The sequence below is a fragment of the Equus caballus genome, chromosome 31, assembly GCF_041296265.1.
Source record: "Equus caballus isolate H_3958 breed thoroughbred chromosome 31, TB-T2T, whole genome shotgun sequence".
NCBI lineage: Eukaryota > Metazoa > Chordata > Mammalia > Perissodactyla > Equidae > Equus > Equus caballus.
The window spans coordinates 18,167,935-18,191,733 of NC_091714.1; the positions used below are offsets into that span (position 1 = coordinate 18,167,935).

A 23,799-nucleotide genomic window follows, 5' to 3' on the forward strand; every position below is an offset into this window, starting at 1 on the left:
GTGTCTTCACCCTAAACCCCACAGCTCCGGTCATGATCCACCCTGGGGGCTAAGACTCTAAGAGTTTCAGGACAATAGAAGGTTTAGGGTTCCCTTCTTTGACACACAAGTTTGGTCTTAAACTCTCCGTTTCTGTGCTAAGCAGGATGGAAAAATAACTGATGAGAAGACTGCTGTGAACTCATTTCTCAAAAACCTCAGTTGCTTAGCTTCTTGAGAGATGTTCATGCTTCCTACGGACCTTAATTAAGCACCAATAATCCTGGAAAAACTCCTCTCCCTATTGCCAGTATTCCACAAAGCAATGGCTCAGCAAAGGCTGAGGAGAAACATGGTCATTAGCCAAAGCACAGACGTCCAGAAATGGCCCAGTGGCTTGCACGTTAAGATTCGTTCATGAGGGTCTGTGCTGACATTACCGTTTTCCAGGTTCTCACTGCTTTCATAGCATCCTGAGTCTCGCGGAGAGCATCCACTCAGGCCCTGGCTGTCCACGAGCAGCTTCTCCTGGGATCCGGACTGGTCGCTGTTACCTGGAGAAGGTGGGGACACAGCATGGAATCAACAGGGGAATGTAAAGAGGTTTCAAGGTCAATCAGGATCCAATGATTCAGCCTCATTTATCACCATACATTTCTACGCCTTGGACTTTGGGAAGAGAACGAATCATTTTCAAGTAGATGAGATCAAAATGAACATGTGAGATCAGAATATTTTTCTTTTCAAATTAAGTATCACATAAAGATCAACTTGGAGAGAGAGCACACAGCGGGAATCATCGATGCCTTCTAAGTTACCCAGAGAATGACTCTGGCCTCAGGCCAACCAGGGAGAGGAGAAATTCAGAGCATTGTGTCAACAGTGGGGGAAGAGCAATCGTAGTCCTTTCTGAGGGACAGTACCATCCAGTGGAAGCAAAGAGGGAATAATTGCCCTTTTCACACAGAGGTATTGGGTCGCATGCTTCTTAGAGAGCTATGATTTGTGCTTCAAGTTACTTGTCACCAGCTTTCCAAATTTGGGAGCTAACAGAAAAGTGTCAAATGAAATATCAAATTTTATTAGCATTTAGGAGCACTCTTAGCCCTTGGGGACACATGCTCCCTCTTGTATTATCTCATTAGGAGGAAGGCCGGCAAAAAAGAACAAGGACCCACAAACCCATGAGGGGCCAGGGGCAAATCCTTTTGTTTCTGTCCTTTGGAACATGTTAGCAGGTTTTCTTTCCTTTTTGCCTCCTCCCTTTGTCTTGGGGCAGCATTTCTAGTCCTCTTATGCAAAGGGAAGACATGGAAAGCTCAGGAAGCCCTCTCACGTGGACAGTAAATAATGAATACTCTTAAGTGGATGACTGACAGTGGAATGTCCTCATTCTAAGGAACCCTTTTAAAGAGAACATCAATGTTGAGTGAAAGTCTGCCTACAGTAAGCCACGTAGAAAATCACGGGGGCCTTTACCACCCAGCAGTGTCATTCTGCATGTCCTACAGAGGACACGTGTGGCCCTACATGGGATTGAGGTTACATGAAGAACATCTTTGTGTTATTATGCAGAGTAAATGCTTGGTCACATGAAATGGAAGTGAAGAAAATATATTCTCCATAAAATAACTAGTTGCACAATAATGGCTTTAAGTTATTTTCCTTTCTCTTCAATTCCTCTTCCCCCACCATATACACAAAGAAGAAAGAAATCGATACGCCAGAAATCTGATGCCTTTTCTCAGGTCATTCAAAAAAAAACTGCGGGAAAGCAGAGGGCTGCCCTTCCACATATGTGCCAGCTGTTTCTACTGTCCACTCACCACTTCCTGTTTCTATTTCTCACATGGAATGCATTTCACAACAGAAATCATGACAGAGTAAGTTCTTAAATTAGAACCCCAAATTAACAAGTGCTATTTTTAAGATGATTAATGAAAATTTAACTAATTGGAAGCACAAGGGCAAATCCTCCCCCAACCCATGCACAAAACGTGGAACATTCTAGAATGATGTCCTCATTGTGTGGAAGAGTCTGTGGATTTGGAGTGGCCTTTGTTCTAGCCTAGCATGTTATTTAGGAAAATGATACTTAACAAAATGAGGGCTTTGAGCTATCAGTTACAACCCGGGAGGAGGAACTGATGTGGCTTGGCCTTGGCGAGACAGTTCAGCGTGCCACTGCGGCCAAAACAGACTCCAAAGTGCTGACCAATGGGAACGAAAGAGAAAACCTGTCCCCTGCTGCTGCACGAAAACACAGACTGTGTCTGCATCTTTGGGGATGCTAGTCTCACCAGACGCGGCAGGGTACCGGAAGTCATTATGGGGAGGGAAGGGGTCCCTTGCGTTGCCTGAAGACCGAGGTTCAATTTATAGAATCATGAGGCACACGTCCAGGGGTAGAGCTACTTTCTTCCCAGAAAATCCAATCAGTAGCTACTAAGCAGGAACCCAACTATCAAGTTTAGCAAGATCCCCTAAAACGAAAGCTGGTGTTTCCTAAGTAAGTTGCTCTCCTTCATTAGGGAGAACGAAGAGGTGGGGTACCCCCCTTAGATGGACTGCACCTTCAAGGCCACAGCCTCTCCCTGCACTTATCAGCATTAATGCCAAGTATAAAGGACAAGAAGGAAGGCAAGCGAGAACCATGAAAATCCTCACAGTCAAGTAAGAGTGGAGGACCGTGACGTGGGGCTGAAACCCCATTTGGGCATGACCCGAATTTGGGCCTGAAGGGACTCTGCTTGGGCCAGAGCTCTCCCCTACCCCATCTGAATATACATGCACACAGACACATATGGAGGAAGAACATGCTAAGACATTCATGAGATCCATGAACATCAAAAGGTGCTTGCGTGCGAGGATGCGTCATGTTCTGGAGAACAGTTACCGCGGGAAGGAAGGAGGGAAGGGAAAGCGCTTCCTGGACAGCAGGCCTTTCAATGAGCTTCTAACATTTATTTCTTCAAAAACTTAGGATTGAAGCAAATGTGGCAAAATATTAACTTTAGTTGGATTTCGGAAGTGGACATGTGGTTTGTTTCATTTTTCTCTGTACTTTTCTCAACAATTGAAATCACTGCTGATGAAAATTCTTACAAAAATTATCTTCTTAAAAGAGAGCTTTTAATTGGCACACCTGGGACAGTGGGTTTGGGATCAGAGTAAGGAATGCTATTGGACAATTAGAGTCCTTTTGCAATGGAACCCGGTATGACGGCTGGCACTGCCCATGCACGGATGCAGTGAGAACGGCTGCGGGGCCCGACTGCCATGCCAGGCTGCAATGTGCTTCTTGCTCCTGTGGGAGGCTGGCTACAAAGCTTACGATATCTCTAAGATCTCAATAGATCTCCGCATCTGTCTAGTGTATAGAAATTGAGTTTGACAGAAATCGATTGCATTCCCCTAAGTTATCAGTCACTTAGAAAGAGTACTTCTCAAACACAATGAATTTAACTGCCTTTAATGTGAAATCTTATAATCCTAGGATAAGTCTGGGCCCAGACTCTTGGCACTGATTGGTACCCCTGAGGCCTCAAAGCCCTTGTTTTAGAACCAATGAAAGGAAGAACTAGTTCACATATTAGGTGTATTCTAAACAGGGGCACAGCGTGGATTCGAAATGGGATTCATGAAGCAGCAAAGAGCACTCCTTCGACTTCTGAGTGAGCATCTTGATAGGCAAAGATTCCCTCCTACAAAATATCCCTGGGGAAAATCGCAGGACGTGACCCCAGGAGGGACAAGGAGTCTGAGTCAATGTCCACGACAAGACACTACGCACAGATCTGGGCTGATACTGGGAGTAAGCTTTGCTCCTCCCACATTCTGAATGCTAAAGGAAACGTAAGGGAGAGAGTGTACAGACCAGCTGTTCTCAGCGGCTGAGGAAGAGTAAATGAGCTGCTGTAGAGAGCAGATGTGGTCCAGGAGACCAGACGATTTAACATTAATTGATGTTAATATAGCTGGTTGGCCACGCCAGGCACAGGGCCAGGCTCTTTAACACACAGCCTGGCCACAGATCCCCAAGGCGTCTCTGCAGGGACTTAAATACTAAAGAGACTTGGTATTAAAGTGATATTAACTACGAAACACAATTCCCTCTGAATCTATCCCTGAAGGCAGTGCGCTTACCTAGGGTTCATCTATCTGATAGCACGTGGTCCTCTATCTTATCAGTTAATTTATAGGGAATACCTATTAAGCAGAAATGACTTTAACTGTACTGAGACACTTGTTTCCATGTCTCTTGGGCCTGATACATTCAATAATGTATAATTTTCTTTTTCCACCATTAACCAGGGTTTTGGTGTGTCTTTTAGCAATAGAAATGCTATTAGCGACTGATATCTCTGAAGCAGAGCCCTTGAAAGAAAATGCATTTGAATTCAATAACTGGAAAAGATACTCCCTTTACGATGGATAATTTCAGGAATATTTTCAATGTCAGACTGAAGAATAAAGAGCAAGATAAGACTGGGTTAATGGAGCAAAGGATACGGTGTATTCAAATAGACTGCATAAAAGCCGTGAGCTCACTGACTTCTGTTCACGGGCTGTAAAAACGAGCTATCCTTTAGGCTGGGAATTCACAATGCAGAATTCTCTGTCTACCTATTTACTTCAGACATTTCCTCCTTCTTTAATGGAAGCTGATGAATTTCACTTATTCATTAACCAATTTATTCAAGAAGAAAACACTCTTCGCATCCTCTCAGAGATAATTAACCCCTGGCTGGGCAAGATACTTGCAGTTTTGTGCCCAGTATCCTAAGGACCTGCTGAAGGCTGAATACCCCAACAGGACCGAAGGTGGCACCTACTGTGTTTCTTAAGAAAACTGCAATTCAACTCTCCCTGACTCCAGGGACCTACGCACATGCTGGCAGCTTAGGGGAGGCCTCCTGGGGACCTAAGAATGTGGCTGATCTGACGACAAACACTTGTGGACAGGAGAGACTTACTGTCATATTCCTGTAACAGCTCCACCGCTGTCAAGAGAACAGCTCTGTGTTCTGGGTCCCTGATATTTAACTCATCCAAGTCCTCTTCCTCCAGGAGCTTAAACGTGTCCAAATCTTCATAGCCATTGAACAGGAAAGTGGGCATGTGCTCCTGTGAGGGAAAGAAGTGAGTTGGCAGGCCCAGCCATACGATACGTGACCGACAACCAGCCTCAAACCCCTAAACTCATTTTCCACAGTCATTTTTATACTAATTGGAAGATTAGTAAGTATCGCTTGTAATCTACTCTGTACCTTTCAGTCCTACAGCTTAGCTGGCAGGCAGGGCAGTTCATTAAGAAGACGTACACTGCAGGCTGAGAGGGACTGTACTGGCCTGCATTTTAATTGTGCCCTTGCTAGGAGCTGATGCCTTTAACGCCGCACAACACACAGAGGAGGAGACTCTTCTTTCATTTACAAACTATTGAAATCCAACTCAGAAAAGGCCTGTGACTTCCTCAGGAGCCAGAGGGCTTTGCAAGGAGGAGACAGATCTACCCCTGCAGCCCCACCCCACGAGACGCTGGGAGTAATGGTGGAGAGGGGAGAGGGCGAATCCTCATGGCGTCTGTGCAGCCGAGTGAGCAGGGCGCCACGGGTTTGTGCTTACAGCCCTTCCTGGTAGTGGCTCAAAGCTCACAGCTCTTTGAAAGCTGCTCTAGGGGCAAGTAGCCAGTTTTGACCTGAGGGTTTTGCTATCACCCACAGCAGAGGTCAACGGGAACGTTAGAATATTGCTAACTATCTGGGTAGAGTAATGGATACTCGTCACAGTAATGGACTGCCCTTGTTGGGTGACATAAACCAGCCCTGACCCTTTCCCGAGGGGCCTCGCTTGCTTAGCTGAGGAGGAGGAGAGGACAGGTGGAGTAACGTGTGCCCAGCACAGGACGGGACTGACCTTCAGGTTGATCCGGTCAAGGAGGTCCTCCACGGACTTGGGCTGCGGTGGTCTTCCTTTCCTCCTCCTCCGGGTGGGGCGCTTCGGCTTCTCCTCCTCTTCATTGAGCACGTCCACGTAGATGAATTTGAACGTGCCCACCTTGTTGTTAAGGAGGCCCATCCAGGTGCCCATGGGTGGTTTGCTGATTATATCGATGATGTCTCCTTTCTGCAGCCCAGCAAACAAAGATCTTTCCATTAGGTACATTTCTACACGCGAAGCATGGATCAATCAGATGTGTTAATCATGCAGATGCGAAAACACTATGAGGGCCAGAATCAGGTCCTACAAGTCACCCTATGTGATCGGGGGTTTGGCAGAGGGCCAGAGAGAGCAACGCTGAAGTCCACACAGGCCTAAGGTGGCACCCTCCCCATCTTGCACCACAGGGTGAAGTGGGCCTGCAATGCCCGCCAGTGCTCATGGCTAGGTGGGCACCGGCTCTCTGAATGCCTTGCCATCATCCAGAGCTCCTACCTCCTAGAGAAAGAATTTCCCACTAATCAAACGCCAGTGGCAATCCCTGATCTGTAACTGCTTCACACATCTTGTGGAATGCCATCTGTCCCATAGGAATATCACTGATCACACAGAGAAGGCAGTAAGGTTTCTTAGCCAGAGGAAGCACAGAAACTGGAGGGTACAGGGCAACAGGAATTCTGGAAGGAAGCTGAGGTCAGAGGTCAGGGCCAGGGGGACGAGGTGGACGAGGTGCTAGCTGGTTCTGTTGTCTCCACACAGAGGAGACCAGTATATGAAGGTAGGCAAGACACCGGCCAGTATGCACCACAGTAGCCCAGCATTCAACAGCAAGGGGAAAGATCACCTCCTACAGAAGCAAGGAGCCGAGGTGTGGGGTCAGGCAGAGACACACCTTGAGCTTGAGCGAGTCCGTGTCATAGGGACTGGGCGTGAAGTCGGTGTGCACCCTGGCGCGCCCACAGAACGGGCCCCGGTAGGGGGGCTCCTCATCATCACCATCTTCCGACTTGACGCTCTCCCTGTTGCTGGTCGAGGAGTCGGTGGTACTTACTGTTTGACCACCTGCATGGGAAAAACAGAAGGAGAAGGGTGAATGCACATGTTCCGCATAGCAAAGCTGACAGGCACTGAAGGGACCGCAGATTAGGAAGCCAAGGGCTGAGGAGGCCAGTCTTGAGCCACAACCATGTTAGGACGAGAGCAGGGCCCAGTTATGAGTCCAGGGAAGGATCTGTGTTTTCTGATTGTTATCCCTCATCAAGCCCCTAACTGGACAGGGAACTCCCGCAAGTATCTTTAGGACCCAGGAATCCAGGTGACACAGAGGCTCACTAATGGAGGACACCGCAAGCCTTAACATTCATGACCTCTCATCTGTCAGGCACACCATTTTTACTCCATCTTACAGATGAAGAAACAAACTCAGATAGGTCAAGTAACTTGCTCAAGGCCAAATGCTTTTAAAGCAGTGGATTTAAACCTGGCCTCTTGTCACGGACCACTCGGCCGTCACCACCATCGGTCCTGGAGTGCTTGAATCAGTGACATTCATAATTCTCCTCTCTTCCAGCATCTCTTATTTTGTTGGTCATCTTCATGACCTTGAAGACCTGACTTATTCCCCTGCATTCTCCAGATCCTTCCTCTGAGATGCTTTTTCTATCTTCTCTGATCAAAATCCATCATACCCTCTTTTGTGCCACTGCTGTGCATCTCCCACTAAACAAATGCGACTCTAGGTGCCGTTATTTTGCGGGTCTGTCTCTGTAATAGCACCCTACGGGTAGGAACTTGGTCTTATTTATCTTTAAATTGCCTGAACCTGACGCTCAGTGAAAGTCCGATATTGACTCCAAAGGAAATCATGTACGATGATAAACGAGACGTACTCATCGAGCTCTGCCCGCTCAGAGAGCTCCGCAGACTCTCTACGGAACCTCCGGCTTTGAGCTTCGGCTTGTCCATGTGTTCGCTGTCAGGCTGTGAAGAGGGAGGGGAGCCAGGCATTCCATCGAGGCCCGAGTCCTGAAAGGAGTCCCAACAAAGTCAAGTTTCATCAGAGAGGACGGGTGTCATTTTGTAATTCGCAGCAATTTAGGCTTCAACTAAATTAATCAAACCTGTCTGCTTGAAATCTCTCAGAAAAATCTACCGACCTCTTAGACAAAACATTTCGCCAGAGACTCAGAGACTCTCAGCATGCTCCACAGACCAGGAATAAAGCTGGACTTCACATACAGGTCAAGTACAATACCCTAGTAACATAGTAGCTGGAAGTACTATCAGATAATCTTTAACCTATTTGAAGGGAAACACTTACACTAAAAAAAAGTGTATTCCATGCTAAAAAAGAAATGGCCACATTCCTGTCTCTGTTATACAAGTTACTGAAATTGGCTAGTAAAATACCAACTTAGGACCCAGATAGATAGTAAAAATACCATTTTTCTGTCTACAGTAAAATCTCCATATGCCACCCCAAGGTTTCAGCTTCTCTTCTGTGTTGTTAGTAAAGAGCTGTGAAGACCCTCTCGGATCAGAAAGCTGACACTGGTGACTCAGCAGTGACTTTTCACTTTTGGGGTGCCTATCATCATTCGTTTGGCTCCCCCTCATTTGCACATATCAGTACAGCATGCTCATTGGACTAGTGCTGTTATATGGACAGACAATATCACACTTCAAGAAGTTTGCCATCAGAATGGTTTACTTGCCAAAACAGAACACTGTGGCATGTTACACGGCCCCGTGAGCACAAAACCATCTAACCCAAACCTGTTATTTGCATAGTGCCGAGTCATCAGAAGGGCACTGATGGGTCCCTGCAAACATTTGAGGACAACGGCAATAGCCACTTCTGATCTAAAACACATTTGTGCTTTACATTTAAAGACAGCAAGCAAACAACCTCAAAAGCAACAATTATACATGGCAGGGCCATGACCGGGAAGTTACTGAAGCTACAAAGTATGAATTCCTGAATATATTTTCATTCCTCCTTTCAAATCGTGAAATAAGTCACCTTTCCAACTAAAATCTTTTTTTAATGTTTCTAAAAAAAAGGACATGTTTTGAAAAATAGCAATATGGAATACAGATTTCTGATACTGTATGTTCTCAAATGCTTTTAAAAATTATTAACTTATTCATCACATATTTATTGATCACCTACAAGAACAGGTACTATTCCAGGTGTTGGGCATACAGCAGAATAGAGTAGACGAAAATCCTTACCATAATGGTTAGTATATTTACTAAAAAGTTGGGAAAAAAAAACTTGCAATATTAATTTTCTCTCTCCAAAAAGCATTATAATGATCACTTATTCCTTCATTTTTTTTAATTACGTGAAATGATTGCTTTAAAAAAATGAGGACTAAGAATACACGACTGCTATATAGTAGTAAAATTAAAGAAAAACGCTCAAAATGCCATTAAAGTTACATGCTCATGATCCATAAGGCAGAAAACCCCTAGGAAGGTAAGTTTACAGAAGCTTTTAGTGGATGTTTCACAATTTAGGGGAAAACCCAGCTAAATAAAGTGCTTTAATTCATGGCGCTGCTTTCACTGGCATGACGTCTGCTTCATAGGAGGGTGCACAGTTTGCTCCACTGCTGGGCAGAAATACAGACCGGCCATCACTCCCCAAGCCCGGAGGCACAAGAAATGAAAAGAATACGGAAAACAGTCATGGGAAGACATGTCTTCTGTCCTCATGTCAGAAGTCTGTCTGGAGGCAGCCCAGACTTCCCCTGGAGGTCTAGGAAGCCAAGGCTTCTGGACCTGGGCACCCTCAGCATGCTGGATGGGTAAGTCTTTGTTGTGGGGGCTGTTACAAAATGTTCAGCAGCATCCCCATCCTCTGTCCACTAGAGGCCAGTAGCACCTACCCTACCCCACCTCACCCCAGCTGTGATTATCAAAAATGTCCCCAGTCATGGTCCTTCAGTCAGTGGGGGAGCAAAATCACCGCCCCGCCCCTGGGAGAAGCTCTGTCATAAACTGAGGATGTCGTGCAGGCTTTGTCAAATCACAGAGCGGGCGGCTGGCTAACTGGTGTTCAGCCATTCAGACGGGGGATGCTTGGCTTTGAGCTCACTACGTCCACCAGAGGGCAGCCGCTGAGCAGAAATGTCTGCTATTTTTATTTGGTAGATAAAGCGGCATTACTGACATATTTCAAGCAGACAAGCAGCTCATACACAGGTACTTCAACAGACTACAAAATGAATACCATACAGGAGCAGACTGTTTTGAAAATCTAACGGTCAAAATTACCTCAGGGCCCAGCTCTCCAAGGGTTTTGTTCCTCCACCCATACAATTAAGTCAGAAGCTAACCATGTTTCAAGCGACGAAATTATAGAACTGGGCGGACAGCAATTCTGTGATGTTTTAATGGCTACCCATAGGGCCAGTCAGTGAAAACACCCCCAGGAAACTTGACTATGGAAGCCCTGTATCCAGGAAGCACTTTCTGAGTTGACTTCTCAGACTTGCCACGTGCTTCTAGAACAACTTCCACGACCTTTGAAAAGTCTGCTAAGAAAACTTGAGTGTCTTTTTTTGGTTTGATTTGGGTGACATCCATTTTGTAGCAAGGGCTATTTTAGAAAATAAAATCCTTCCTTCGTGTTCAAAGTTTCAGTGCTTATTAGACTAAAGAAGAATCATTTCTTTGCACGTTCTGTGTTTTCTCTCATCTGGACACAGAAGGCAGGGCCTGCGTATCGTATTCCTAGCATAAAGCACAGTGCCAGGACACCCTAAGTGCCTAATAAACGTTGGTTGCACTGAATGTTTGTCGACATGAACTAAACATGCCAATGAGTGTTTTTAGCACCATATAAATCTCGGCCGCCCGTATCATCAGGAGGAACCACGGGGCCTTTCTGCTGGGTAGTCACACACCTGTTCAGAGACAGAGCTGCTGTATTTTTTAGACATTCTCTTCCTCATTGTCTCTTTCACCGATTTCACCTTTTTTCCAAGAGAGATGCGGGAGGCAGTTGGCGATTTAATTACTTCTTTGTACACAAAATCTCCTTCTTTACCCTGTGAGACAAAATGTTGTAAGTACCTTTAATCACAGAAAATGAAGCCCCCCAAACAGGCTTTATTTTTTAAGCCATCAGTGTTCTACTTCTCAGAAAAATATTGGCATCCTCCAGGATCTTGAAATTTTTCCTATGTTAACTCAGTGCTGTGCTATTTATCTTTTTAATTAAAAATTAAAACCTATGGGGGGCTGGCCCCGTGGCCGAGTGGTTAAGTTCGCGCGCTCCGCTGCAGGCGGCCCAGTGTTTCGTTGGTTCAATCCTGGGCGCGGACATGGCACTGCTCATCAGACCACGCTGAGGCAGCGTCCCACATGCCACAACTAGAAGGACCCACAACGAAGAATATACAGCTATGTACTGGGGGGCTTTGGGGAGAAAAAGGAAAAAAAAAAAAATTAAAACCTATGGCGCTTTTGATTGTTTAAAGTGGGACATGAGTCATTTCTTGTGTTATTCAATGTTAGGACATTCTTCCGCTGATAGACTTATTTCTACCATTTTAAATACCCAAGGGGATTGTATTTAATCATTAAAGAGTGATTTAGATGAATCAGTGTTCACATAATCCTAGGAGTAGGGAGGAAGAGAAGGACGATACTACTGAATTATTCTAGGAAGGTGGTAAGAACGAAATGGAAAAGGCTCAGTCATGGTAAGTCCAGCATCTGATCGGATTTATAACCATACAGCTTAGTGTTGTCAACTGCTCAGAGTGTGTAAATTTCCTTTTCGGAAGCTGGTAAACTGTGGTCACCTCTCATTCTATTCTGCATTGGAAAAGACCCAACTTCTCCATGAGAAAAGAAAAAATATCATACTTTCTCTCATTTTTAAAAGATTGACTACATAAAATTATTGGTTTACGAATCAATAAAATTTGATATCCTAATAAAATAGTTTTATTCTTCCAGAAATTCTCAACACTTCAAAAATCACAGCTGGCACAGGATCACAACAAATAGAATGCATGGAATCTTAATTTCACAGTTTCATGACAAGATGCTTAAGGGGAAAACTAAACTGTATGTAAAAACACACCTACAACTCTGGGGCCTCAGGAAGTAAATCTTAGGGAGCAAAAGTTGTCACCACAGGGTGGCCTGTCCCCAGACTGGGATCCAGAAGCAAGAACCTTGGCCCTGAGGGGTCTAGTTTCTTTGGCCCCAAGGAGACTGGGTTCATTCTAAGATCAAGGCTTAGTATAGAGCTATGCACTTGGCCTATGGTGAGGCGGTTTTCAGAAATGCTGGTTCTTGGTACCTGAAGCACAGGGCTCCATCCTATTGCACGACCTGTGTGTAGTAGCCATGTGCACTTGAAACTAGCGTGAACAAAAAGTACGTGTGCACAAATGACTGGGACTGCAGAAGCCACACTCATCTGGATTTGTGACTTGAAGAAAACTGGAACAAAGGCATTAAAGGAACAGCTACTATGAGGAGAGAGACAGAGGCCAGAGGTGCTCGTCGTCCAATCCACGTGGAACAGTGAAGAGCCTTTAAGATGGGTGGGATAGGGTTTCTTTCCCCTACCATTCAGGACCACCGAGGATAAGGTTACCCGCTATCAATGGTCAGAGACACTAAATGTGAAACTATGTCAACCACGTTGCTTGAATCCAAACCTTTTGCTTTTCCTCTGATGTATACTCACCATTGGGTCAGAATTATTGCTGCCAATGTGCAGAGAACGATTCGTCAGGTCAAACCCTCCAAAACTGCAGGTTCTCTGTGGAAGGAGAGGGCAGGGCAGGAATAACCCAGTTAGGCTTCCGTCAGCCCGCAGCGCACCAGCCCAACACACTGCCCGTTTGCAGGACATCACCGAATCACAAATGTGTTACAGGATGAATGGAGGAAACGAGAAATGATGAGGAAAAAAATACATGACTCATGTTTTAGGGAAACTTGACTCATTTTGCCCTTCCACAGGCCACTGGGACTGCGCCTACATCAGACGTCCAGAATCTCCTTAATGTGTAAAATCCAACTGGTTAAAAAAAAAATTCAACACTACAAAAAGTCCACGTGTGAAGTGCTGTAAATTTCCCTGTCTCTTAGCAACAGAATTTCCCCTCCAGGCCCCCTAACATCAGCTGCATACAATGTGATGATGCGGGACTATGTATTAGGGGGTCCTGTGCTCAGAGGGGTCCTGTGGACCCAGGTCTGTGAGCCTATGCACAGCTCTGCCACTGACAGCAGGCGTCTCTGATGGACTCGTTTCGTTTAATTTTAAATCTCTGAGAAGGGGGAAAAGGTTATGTTGACAGTAGTCCAATCAGGCCAAGAGGATTACTCACTCATTGCTTCTCTGACCTAGTCAAAAATGCTGATAACTTTCCCATCTAACTGCCCAACTTAATTAATTACGACTTTTTTCTCAGAGTGTATGAAGTGCAGACACCACATCTGCCCAGAAAAAAAAAGGTTGATTCAGTGACTGTCTTTGACCATATTCGTGAATTTCGGTAGGAAAAACACGGATGCTGTCAAAAATGAAGACTTTACTGTCTTGTCAGTTGCTTTCAAACTTTATGGAATTGCTTCTACTTCAGCGATTTTATATTTCAGAACTTGGTTTGAATTCTCTGTTGTTTTTCTAGCCAAAAGTACTCAACGACCACCACCGCCCTCCCCCCCCAAAAAAATCTGGAAGGAAAAAGAGATACTCAAAGCACGTTATTTTTGTTACAACTGATTATCTTTTTAAGCAATTAGTAATAAAAGATGAATAGCAGGTTTGAGTTCCGATATTTTATATGACCTGTTTCTCAGCGAACTCTAGTTAGTGGCTATTAAGTGGAAGAAATGAACAGAGAAGCACAATGAATACCATAAACATTGCTTATTTAAAATAAATATACCTTGTATATAATAATTAACTGAATTGAGAAAGTAGGAATATTCAGGAAGGAAAATGCCTAGGTTTCTGGAACCACACAGATTGTCCTGGTTCTGCCCACTTCCCTGCTGTGTGACCAGAGGTCAAGTATTTAAACTTTCTGAGTTTCGGTTTCTTTATCTGGTAAAACACTATCTATATCACGTATTTGAAGACTTCTAGCACGCTGCCTGGCATCAAGCAGACACTCCATGCATATTGGTTTCTTCCATTGCTTTTCATTTGGGCTACACTGAGAATTCAGTAGCTTGTCCTGACAATTTTAAGACTGAAGTTTAAGCTTAATCAACATTCCGAATTTGTAAATGAAAGACTGGAGCTTAGTTCTGGGCCTTACATTCTGGGTGCTACAACTGTAAAATGAGAGCATCCCAGGAATGGGCCAAAAAGTGGAGCTGGCAGGTGTGGCAGAGGGAAGGCCAGGAGGATGCAGAAGTATTACAGGAAGCATTTCGAGATAACCAGCATTCAGGATGTCACACAACTGTTTTTCTCCGTCACCAAAGCTGCTATTGCTGTTTTAAATAATCTACTATGGACATGATTTCCAGTGTACATTACTCTAATTTTTCATTAAATATCAATGGGCAATCTGATTTCCCTTACAGTCAACTTCAGTAGACCTACACCTGTTTTATAGAAAGAGAAAGGCCTCTTTATGCAAAAACACCCATCAAACCCCCTAACCTGGCAGGCAATGTCACAACCATCTCTTTTAACACTGACTTTCCCTTTCCAGCTAAGGCCAAATAGATTTTCTCATTTTCGCAGAGATTTGCCTCCAGTTCCTTTCCTGTGACTCAGGGCTTCACAGACACAGTATGGTGCCCAGATGCCTCATCATTTTATCGCTTTGCATTTCCCTGCTTTAAATTCCAGCACAACTGCAACACTGGAGCTTAGCACGTTATTTCTCATGCATATGAAAGAACTGACAAAGAATTTATGTGGAAACTATAACTGCAATAAATTAGAAGCTCATTTATGTCTTCAGATGCCTGCTGTATTCATTTATTCGTAAAATAAAAAGCTTAAAGAGTGAACCGGTTTTCTTAACTAGCAACTAAAAACTCTCCCAGTGATATGCTACCTGGACCTGGGTTCTTCTTTACCAGTGGAGGAGGGACAAAGCATCTAACAATAAATATTGCTTGAACTCATCCCCAACTTTTTCTTTAATACAAGTACTTCTTGAAGTAGCGTGCCTTCAACAGAGAAAACAGACTGTAAGGGAATAGTGAAAGAAAGCAAATCCATCCTTGACTTTGGTGGTCTACAGAAATGAAGCCCAAATGAGGATTTTTTAGGTTCATACATCTCCTGTACAGAGAATTAAAAGAAGATTTTAGATAGATGCTTGTGGATGAGGAGAGCCAGTCAATGGAATGGTCATGCAGTTGAAAACATGTTTTGGGGGGAGTTGAATTTTAAAAATAGACAAAATCCCAAAATGTCATGCATGTCTGCTCCCCCAAACAAAAACTGAATGACCAAATGAAAAGCAAGACAAATGACCATTTCCAGTGAGCACAAAGCATTATCATTTCCCTGAGGTTTCATCAAGCAAATATGGCACTTTTTGAAAGACAAAAAGATCAAGATTTAAGATTAAAGGAAACTGTGCACTTTTAGATAAAATGAAGGAGATACATGATAAGAAGAATGGAAGGCACTTTTAAAGTAAACCAAGCAAAGAAATTATCTTAATTTCTTTAAAAAAAAAAGAAAAAACAAGCTCTTTCTGTTGTTAAAACACTCATCTACCCTTACGTTCTCTAAATAATTAGAAAATTAAATTTTATTTTCCTGATTGTACAATTATACTTACAATAAAAAGTCTGTGAAATTTCTAGTTTAGCACTGAACGTATATTTCAGCATGTATTAAAACTGTCCAAACTACCGCAAGCTCAGAGTATCTTAAAAATATCCAGCCTCAGGCTGATACTTGAAGATTATATATCGCCACCATTTCTGGGGGAAAAACAGATTGGTCCTTGAACAAGCTTGCCTAGATGTCCACACTCAGTGTTAATGAAGAATTTATCACTGGCCCATAATGTTAGTAAATAGCACAGAACTTAGAAAAATAACTTCTAAAGAGAAAGTCCTGATGAAGTTACATTATTAATCTGGCAATAAATAATATGAGGGGCACAGGAGCAACTCAAGGGCCTCAATTTAAAAAAAGGCTCAGTATTATATCGTTTAAACTCCTGGAGATGAGGCATCAGTGAACAGAGAAGAGACAGATCTGCTCTATCGAGGTCATGTCAAAAGGTATAGAGGCAGTGAACTGGGCAGAACACTTTTGAAGGCAAAAAATAAACTATCCTGGGCCAGCCCCAGTGGCCTGGTGGTTAAGTTCGGCACACTCCGCTTCGGTGGCCTGGGTTCGGTTCCTGGAGCGGACCTACACCACTCATGCATCAGTGGCCATGCTCTGATGGCAGCTCACATACAAAAAATAGAGGAAGATTGGCAACAGATGTTAGCTCAGGGCCAAATCTTCCTCAGCATTAAACAAATAAATAAATGAATAAAATTATACCAAGATTGCTTAGCCACAGATATTTTACAAAAGACCTGGGGGTCAGAACTGAATCAGTGAGAAAGAGAATTCTGCTATTTTATAACAAAAACATAACCCAATCAAAACTGTTGCCATGATGTAGAAAGAAGCAGAAGGAAAGTTGTTAGTAATAGTATTAAAAGTGTTGCAAGATTTACATGAAGGTGAAAAGAAGGAAAATAAGACCTAGCAAGAAAGTCAGTACATGTGGGAATATTTGGAAAACCTCAGGGCTAAGATGACCCTAATGATCCTTTCAGAACAAAGAAAGTCATTTTAAGGATGACATTGATCAACCAGTGTCCATTTCCACAAAAGCAGAACTTGACTGAATGAATTTAAATTACAGTAATTGTCTGGGGAAGAACATCTTACTCGTGAAGCTGAAGGACTCTGGGAAAACGCCCCACCATGGGCTGCAGTGCAGTCTACTGCTTCAGATCTTCACAAGGAGACACAGCCAGCAGTCCGGAGGGGTTTACGCAGGGCACAGCAGGGCCAGCAAGCCCACAGAGCCTCCTCGCTCGGCGCCATGTTATATGGGCTACTGTACAAGCCAAAAGTTGGGTGGGAATTTCAGAGGGAAAATACCTACATTCTCAAGTTCAATATAAATCATGGCCTGAAAACAAATTTTACGAGGCCTCTAATAATTCAATAATAAAATCGAAAAACATTTCTTTATTTGAAAGTAAGTACTTTATTCCTTGCTATGTATAGAAGAATCTATGGGGCAGTGGAAAACATTTTTAAATGTTGATCCCTTTGTTTAAAAAGATAAGAACATCCAATGTATTTAAGTAAAACAAGAGATGTTTTCCCTAGGTTTTTTTTTCCCTTTTAGATTCAAGAAATTCCCGTGTGCCCCCAGTAATAAAAGAAATATACATTACAATGTTTTCTCAAATCACCAAATCGGTGATTATGATGACGGCAATCTTTCTGTGAGCAAGTTCCTATTGTTTTAATTAAGTGAAAGAATAAGCATCTCTTTTAGGGGCGAAACATCCTTCTGTTTTGAATCAGCTTCTCTGAGGTCAAGCGACAACGGGATGCTGAGGATCAGGGCAGCCACTCCCAGAAGGAGGTCAAATCCTGAACAGCCCTTCTCTGGATCAGCCTCAAAGTGTAGTTTTAATTAAAAATCAAACAGCTTCAACTGGCAAGAGGACAAACGGGAAAGAAGGAAAAGCCATCACTACATGAAAGGAGAGTTAGAAATTCGAGGTGATGGTGGAATGGACCCTGAAGGTATGAAGTTATGAGCAGAAGAGGAGGAGGATGCGAGGCTCCATGGAAGAAAGGCCATACACTTGACTGCACCTCACAGAAATGACAAGGCTGTCCTCGTGACCATCTCTGGGACTCACAGACTTCTGGTGGATTCTTAAGAGCACCCTTTTAGTACAGCGGTCGACCGCGGCGGCCCACTTCCTCTTTGCCTCCTCATCCTCCTCCAGCAAGCAACGCCTCAGGTCCTGTTTCTCAGCCCTGCTCAGGGTCCTGTCTGAGGCAGGACGCACTAGCTGGGTCAGGTTCAGGTGGCTGTACAGGCTCCGCTCCACCACGTAAGTGATATTGAACTCGCTGACCGAGGGGCGCCCGCGCACCCTCCTGCTGGGGATGCTGCAGCTCCCGCCCCCTTTGGGTTTCTGCCGGAGCAGCTGCAGGTCACAGGTCGTGCTGTTAACTCCTTTTCTGGAGGGACGCTGGCAGAGAAAAGCTCGGGAACACGAATAATTAGGATCCGTTTTCTTCAAGCGGATTTGCTTCCGGACACTCTGAAGCTCCTCCAGAGACACTAGCAGGTGGTGCCTACGACGGTGGGTGTCACAGAAGCAAACACCATCTGTACTTACCCCGTGGCTCAGGGACCCGAGACTCTTCTTCATCTCCCCCTCCGTGAGCGAGCGGGAAACCTTCTGGGCCTTTTCTTCTTCTGGATAAGAGAAGAACGTCCCCATCTTCTTGGGGGGCTTAATCAGGCCCCGACTCTCTCCTTTGCTGAAGGTTTTGACCAACTTCCGGCCAGCTCCCCAGGTATCCAGGCTGCTAGATGATGGGGAAGTGGTGAGCGAGTCTGAATCATCTTCCGGGGGTTTCTCAGCAGAGCCATCAAAGAAAAATGGCTTCTTGTGCACTCCAGAGTAAAGGGCAGACCTTTCATCCACGACCGGGGCGTTCTCAAACACATGTTCCTCCCCGCCTGGAGGGGAATCAACACAGACACGTTCACGGTCTCCTGCACATTTACCCTTGAATTCTCTCACAGACCTTCTTTACGCCCCCCACCCCGCCAAAAATAAGCCAGCCCACGCAGAAACCACAGTGATGTCCCCCAGCCCCATACCACTTACTCTCTTCATAAACCCAGCTCCCACTGAAATAAATGCATATACAAAAGAAAATAATCAAACTGTGCAAATGCATGGTTTCACACAAGCTTAATGTTAAAAGGTTTCGGATGTGTTTTCCTCTCCTTTAAGTATCTTTGTAGACCAAACACTTTAACAGACCTATTAAAAATGCCATTTGCAACATTGAAGCCAGTCATTATCACGATATTCCTTAGCATCTAATGATAATGGTCCTTCCCAGTTTGTCGGTGCAATCCTCAGAAGCTAGCAAGCAGGATTTTTCCCCTTCCAAAAGGCCCTCTATTGAGTCTGGGGGGCTTTTTAGAGTCAGAGTTTGATGAATGTCATGTGGCTGACGGTGGGTTTTTTTATTGGTACCTGTGCCATTTAAGTAATTAAATCACCAAGGCAGTCTGGGTGCAGAAACACCATAAAGAGTTGTAGCTTGCAAATGCCACGGACAAACGGTCCCCCGTTGACAGGCCAAACACAAAAAGTTAGGGAACTGGGTGATCCCAGCCAGACATCCCATCAACTCAGGCCCTGCTAAGAAGCAGCAGGGGCATTTAAGGGCCTGAACACGTAGGTAGCCCCAGAAAGCGTCCCACTTCGTCGCAAGGACCCAGCTCTCGAAGCCTTTGCTGGAGCCAGGTATCGAGCCACGCCCGCCAGAGCCCAGTGGAAAGCTATGGCCTCGCTGGCAGGAAAACCGAGTTCTTTCCTGCATGTGTTATGTGAACAGATGTGCGGAAAGAAGTAGGTCAAACTGTGGGTGTAGTGATCCTAACTGGCTGTGTCCCTCTAATTATAAGGAAATTTGTGAGCTTCGCAGCTTTCCACCCGCTTAACTGTGAAGAGGAAAAAATACAAAGTTCCTTGGAACAGAGGGATGGCACTAAATATACCAGCTGGGACAAGGGTGCCAGTGCGTGGCTGAATGTCAGAGATAAAGGGAAGGATAGAGGGAGAAAGGTGAGCAGATTGGTAGGAGCCCTTTAAAGTTCCAGAAGTTTCTTACTTTCCCAACTCATGGGAATGACAGCTACAAATTTAAAGGAAAAAAGAACCTCTGCTATTAACTACAACCCAAGATTGACTCTGATGTCGAGGAGAGGGCAGTGGGGAGGCGGATTCAGAACCAGGTCCAGTCTCAAGTTTTCCATAATCTGCAGCACAAATATATTTGCTCAAGAATTATTCCCCGGTTCTTCAGGAGAGTTTCAAAGCAGGGTCTAGGGCTCCGACAGCAATTCACCAGATCAGAGGCAGTGTGTGATTAGCATGGAAGTTTCTCGCTCCTTCCTCAGGACACCTGACTAATAAGGTGTAGAGGCCAAGGGTCCTTATGTTGTTGGAAGTAAAAATGGCAACCTCTTCTGGATGCAGTGTACCCTCCACTTCCAGAAAGAATAATGGGGCCACGACGAGAGGCACAGCCTGGTGGCAGAGGCAGTCCAACAGCGGACTTCTCTATAAAAGTCGTCCAATCACAGGTCATGGCTTCACATTTAGCCCACGTGTCCACAAGGGTGTGCAAAGGCCTTATCTACCCACAGTCCTAAGGGGCTTTGGGGAAGTCAGCTGGGGGCGACTGGATATCTTAAAGACCTGTCACTCGGCAGTGGTCTAGAAATTTTCTGAACTCCGTATTTATGACTGTCATCAGAGATTCCGACACTTCCGTGTCACATGAGTTTGGAACCAGCTGGTGCACACATGTCCAGGACATTATGCAGCTCCACTTCCTGGTTCTGGAAAGTCAGCATCTGGTAGGGAGTTGCAGGAAATGGGGCAAATGCTTCCAAAGTGGCCGCATTAGCCTGTGCTGAGGGCCGGCCTCATGCGGTATAGACTCCTCTGTCTGGGCCTGACCCAAGGCCTGAAATCTCAGCCTTCACTTGATTTCTTGGGTTTAGAGCATTACTTCTCCCATTCTCCTCCAACTTGAAAGTACAGTTGTCCTATGGGGAGAATGACAATCAAGATGGGCTCACTCCATCATCATTTGGAGTAACCTGCTTCACCCAGTGGCCTTTATCTATCTTATTCAGCTGAGATCGGAATACAAAAGGAAAGCGGATTTCGACGGGAGGAGGGGGTAGGATATGGGATGACTTCTTGCCAAGAACACAGATTTATGCTCTAGATTCCAGCCCCCTGGCTCGGCCACTCACCATCTCCACAACTTTAATTACTTCATCTCTCTGAGTCTGTTTCCTCACCTGCAATAATGCCTACCTGTCTTAGTAAGACCTACTACCAGGCTATTGAGGGAATAAAATTAAATGAAGAGAGGTATGTGAAGGTAACTTATAAGCTGAAAAGCACTGTACAAAAGCCAATGATTCATTATCGGGTTACAGATGTGCTGGAACAACGAGGGGAGGGGGCGGGGGCAGTGTGAAGACCCAGGATGCAGAGAAGTCAAGCTGCCCAGACTTAATTCTGGAACTTGTGCCGGCTGGCTCGGTGCTCTTGAGTAAATTATTTCACCTGTTGGTGTCTTAGTGTGCTCATTTGTGGAATGAGGATGGTATTAACGCCTGCCTCTAGTGGCTATTCTGAGGATGACATATTAAAAGAAACAAAATCTAAAGTGTTTACGACAGTGCCTGGCACACAGGAGGCTCTCAGTAAATATTCAGACAACCGAGTACAGGCACAGGCATGCACGTCTAAAGGATGGAATCCTTGAAGGTTCGGGGGCAGAGGAAAGGGGTTACTGGGAGGATGAATCTTCCTGCTCTGCAGAAGCAGGGACCCAGGTGGCTAGGTACCAGTTCTTTTGCCAGTGAGGAAGCTCAGAGAATTCTATTCTGTGGGGGCTGGAGGCAGTTCTAGACTAGCAGGTGTTGGGGGGCAGCCCGAGTGGATGCCCTGAGCTGCACGCACCCTCCTTGAGCCTCTTCCGGTGACATCGACAGGCCCGGTCAGTGGCACCCCAGCCCCACAAGTCGTCAGACACTAGGGGTGTAACTTGGACCTCAGTTCACCAATCCATCTTCCATCTGTGAAACCTGACTCCTCCCCAGCTGAATTACAGTTCAGAGCTAGAAGTCCATGGAGTCATTACTTTTTACCCTAGAACTACCTCTTTTCGTATATTTTTCCTTTTTTTCAACTATGTCTCTCATAGATCATTGAATTGATTTATTCTGACATAAATAAGCGAATTTGAATATTTCTGTATTTTGCAAATGTTCTTCTAGTGGAAAGGCTGTCTCAACACACATGACTGTCACATATGAAGGGACTCCCGGGTGGCAGAACCAGTACTAGGTACTTCACCCATTTTATCTGGTTTATGGACAAGACCCACCATCTATTCACGATATTTGAGATTTAATTTTGGGAAGTGTGCATGAGGTTTGCTTTAAAATGTGGTGCCCCCAAGGCTGAATGATGGCAATTCCATATGGTTCTCGTTAATATTATCCACTCACACCGTGTGTGTGATTTCAGCAAGAGCTGACACGATGAGAGGAAACCAGGCTACATTCTGTACTGGGAAGACCAGGACTGACAGGCAGGTGTTAAACATCCAAATGTAAAACCAGATCACATCCAACCAAAGACAGAGTTACCAGGCAGAAGGACACCCAAATGGAACCCTGGGATTAAACACACTCTAAGTTGATGACACTGGCTATAAAGCAGATCTCTCTGTCTCTCTCTCTCTCCCCTCTTTTCTTTTCTCTTTTAATCTCTGCTCTCTCACAATAACCTCCTCACCTTCAATATTCTTCTAGGGAATTTAAACTGATACATGATTATAACAAACAAAAATAAAAAAAAAAAACAGCAACAGTAACAACAGGAAACCCTTATCTATGCAAAGAAGGGGAAATTCAGTTCCCTCCAAGGCTTGATTTACACACGGCAAAAAAGCCTCCACAATGATAATTTTTCACTCTACATGTTAAAATCTTCAAATTTCTCACAATGTACATATGACATTTTAACAAGTAATATGCTTTCTTAAAAAAAAAAAAAGACATATTCTTTCCAGTATTTTTTCCAATTCACTCATTGATTGCCAAACAGGAAATCTTATTCTTTTATTTTCTCTTTTTGGGAGAATTTTACAGGATGCTGCGAATGCACATTACAAACAGTAAGAAAGATGAACAGGGTGGAGACTTGAACTGTCATAATTACTTCAATGGTAAACTATTCAGTGCAAGAAATCTAAGTTCATGTCCCTTTTCACATGATTGCTTCATCTGACAAGTGGCTTAGCAGCAATACAGGCCTCAAAGATCCACTCAGAATGGAAGGTCCTTAAAGTCCCATTTGAATTGAGACTTGAGACTGTTTATAAGAAGAACACATCATCCAAAAGGATGATCCAAAAGGATATTAGAGATCCAAATGGATGTTAAGTGCCTCCACTCTTAGCTCTTTGTTTAAAGTGGATGTATATCAAATTTGGACTATATTCACTGGGCTGAAACCATTGTCCTTTTCGGGGCAGAGGCATACACTGAGAGGAAGTTATAATAAGAGTTTGTATGAAATGGTATAAGCTCAAAATGAAAGCTGTACCACACCCTGAGAAGATTTATTGTCACATACTACTAGTCATCCCCCATCTTTGTAATATTTAAGTTCCTAAGCCCCTGTAATGCTGGATCCCAGGATCCTTCATTCCATCACGTGCTGAGCGTTACCCGGCTAGCATGCAGCCCCAATTCTCTCTCTGCCAGCCCAGCTAGAACTCAATCTATTTCCCCATTTGAAATCATAATCTTTTTCCACTGACAAATGGACCCCCAATGCTTTACTTTGGAACAACCAGAGTGGAGTTTGCTTTTTTACCTTCAGTGCTGGGCTTTTTCATTTCTTCCACCCTGATGAGTTTCTTTCTCACTCTGCGAGTGGAGTTTACCAGCTTGTGTAACCTCTTAAACTTCACCGACTCCTCGGTTTCATCATCTGATTGTTCTCTTGACTGGCAAAGAAACAAAGGAAAAGTTAATCAGA

General features: G+C 44.5%; 1 protein-coding gene across 17 annotated transcripts in view; it reads right to left on the reverse strand.

The window, feature by feature from the left end:
• SASH1 (SAM and SH3 domain containing 1) overlaps window positions 1–23,799 on the reverse strand; it is a 300,847-nt gene that overhangs the window by 12,699 nt on the left and 264,349 nt on the right. For 11 of the 17 annotated variants that reach the window (XM_070256422.1, XM_070256416.1, XM_070256421.1 and 8 more), the window contains 9 exons: window positions 23,635–23,767; window positions 17,830–18,665; window positions 12,638–12,712; window positions 10,836–10,979; window positions 7,812–7,947; window positions 6,815–6,984; window positions 5,899–6,108; window positions 4,956–5,106; window positions 420–533 (listed from right to left, as the gene is read on the reverse strand). In XM_070256422.1, the coding sequence (XP_070112523.1) occupies window positions 420–533; window positions 4,956–5,106; window positions 5,899–6,108; window positions 6,815–6,984; window positions 7,812–7,947; window positions 10,836–10,979; window positions 12,638–12,712; window positions 17,830–18,665; window positions 23,635–23,767 (1,969 nt within the window). The remainder of the gene's footprint in view (window positions 1–419; window positions 534–4,955; window positions 5,107–5,898; window positions 6,109–6,814; window positions 6,985–7,811; window positions 7,948–10,835; window positions 10,980–12,637; window positions 12,713–17,829; window positions 18,666–23,634; window positions 23,768–23,799) is intronic. The other 6 variants (XM_023632953.2, XM_070256426.1, XM_070256424.1 and 3 more) reach the window with 1 other exon arrangement.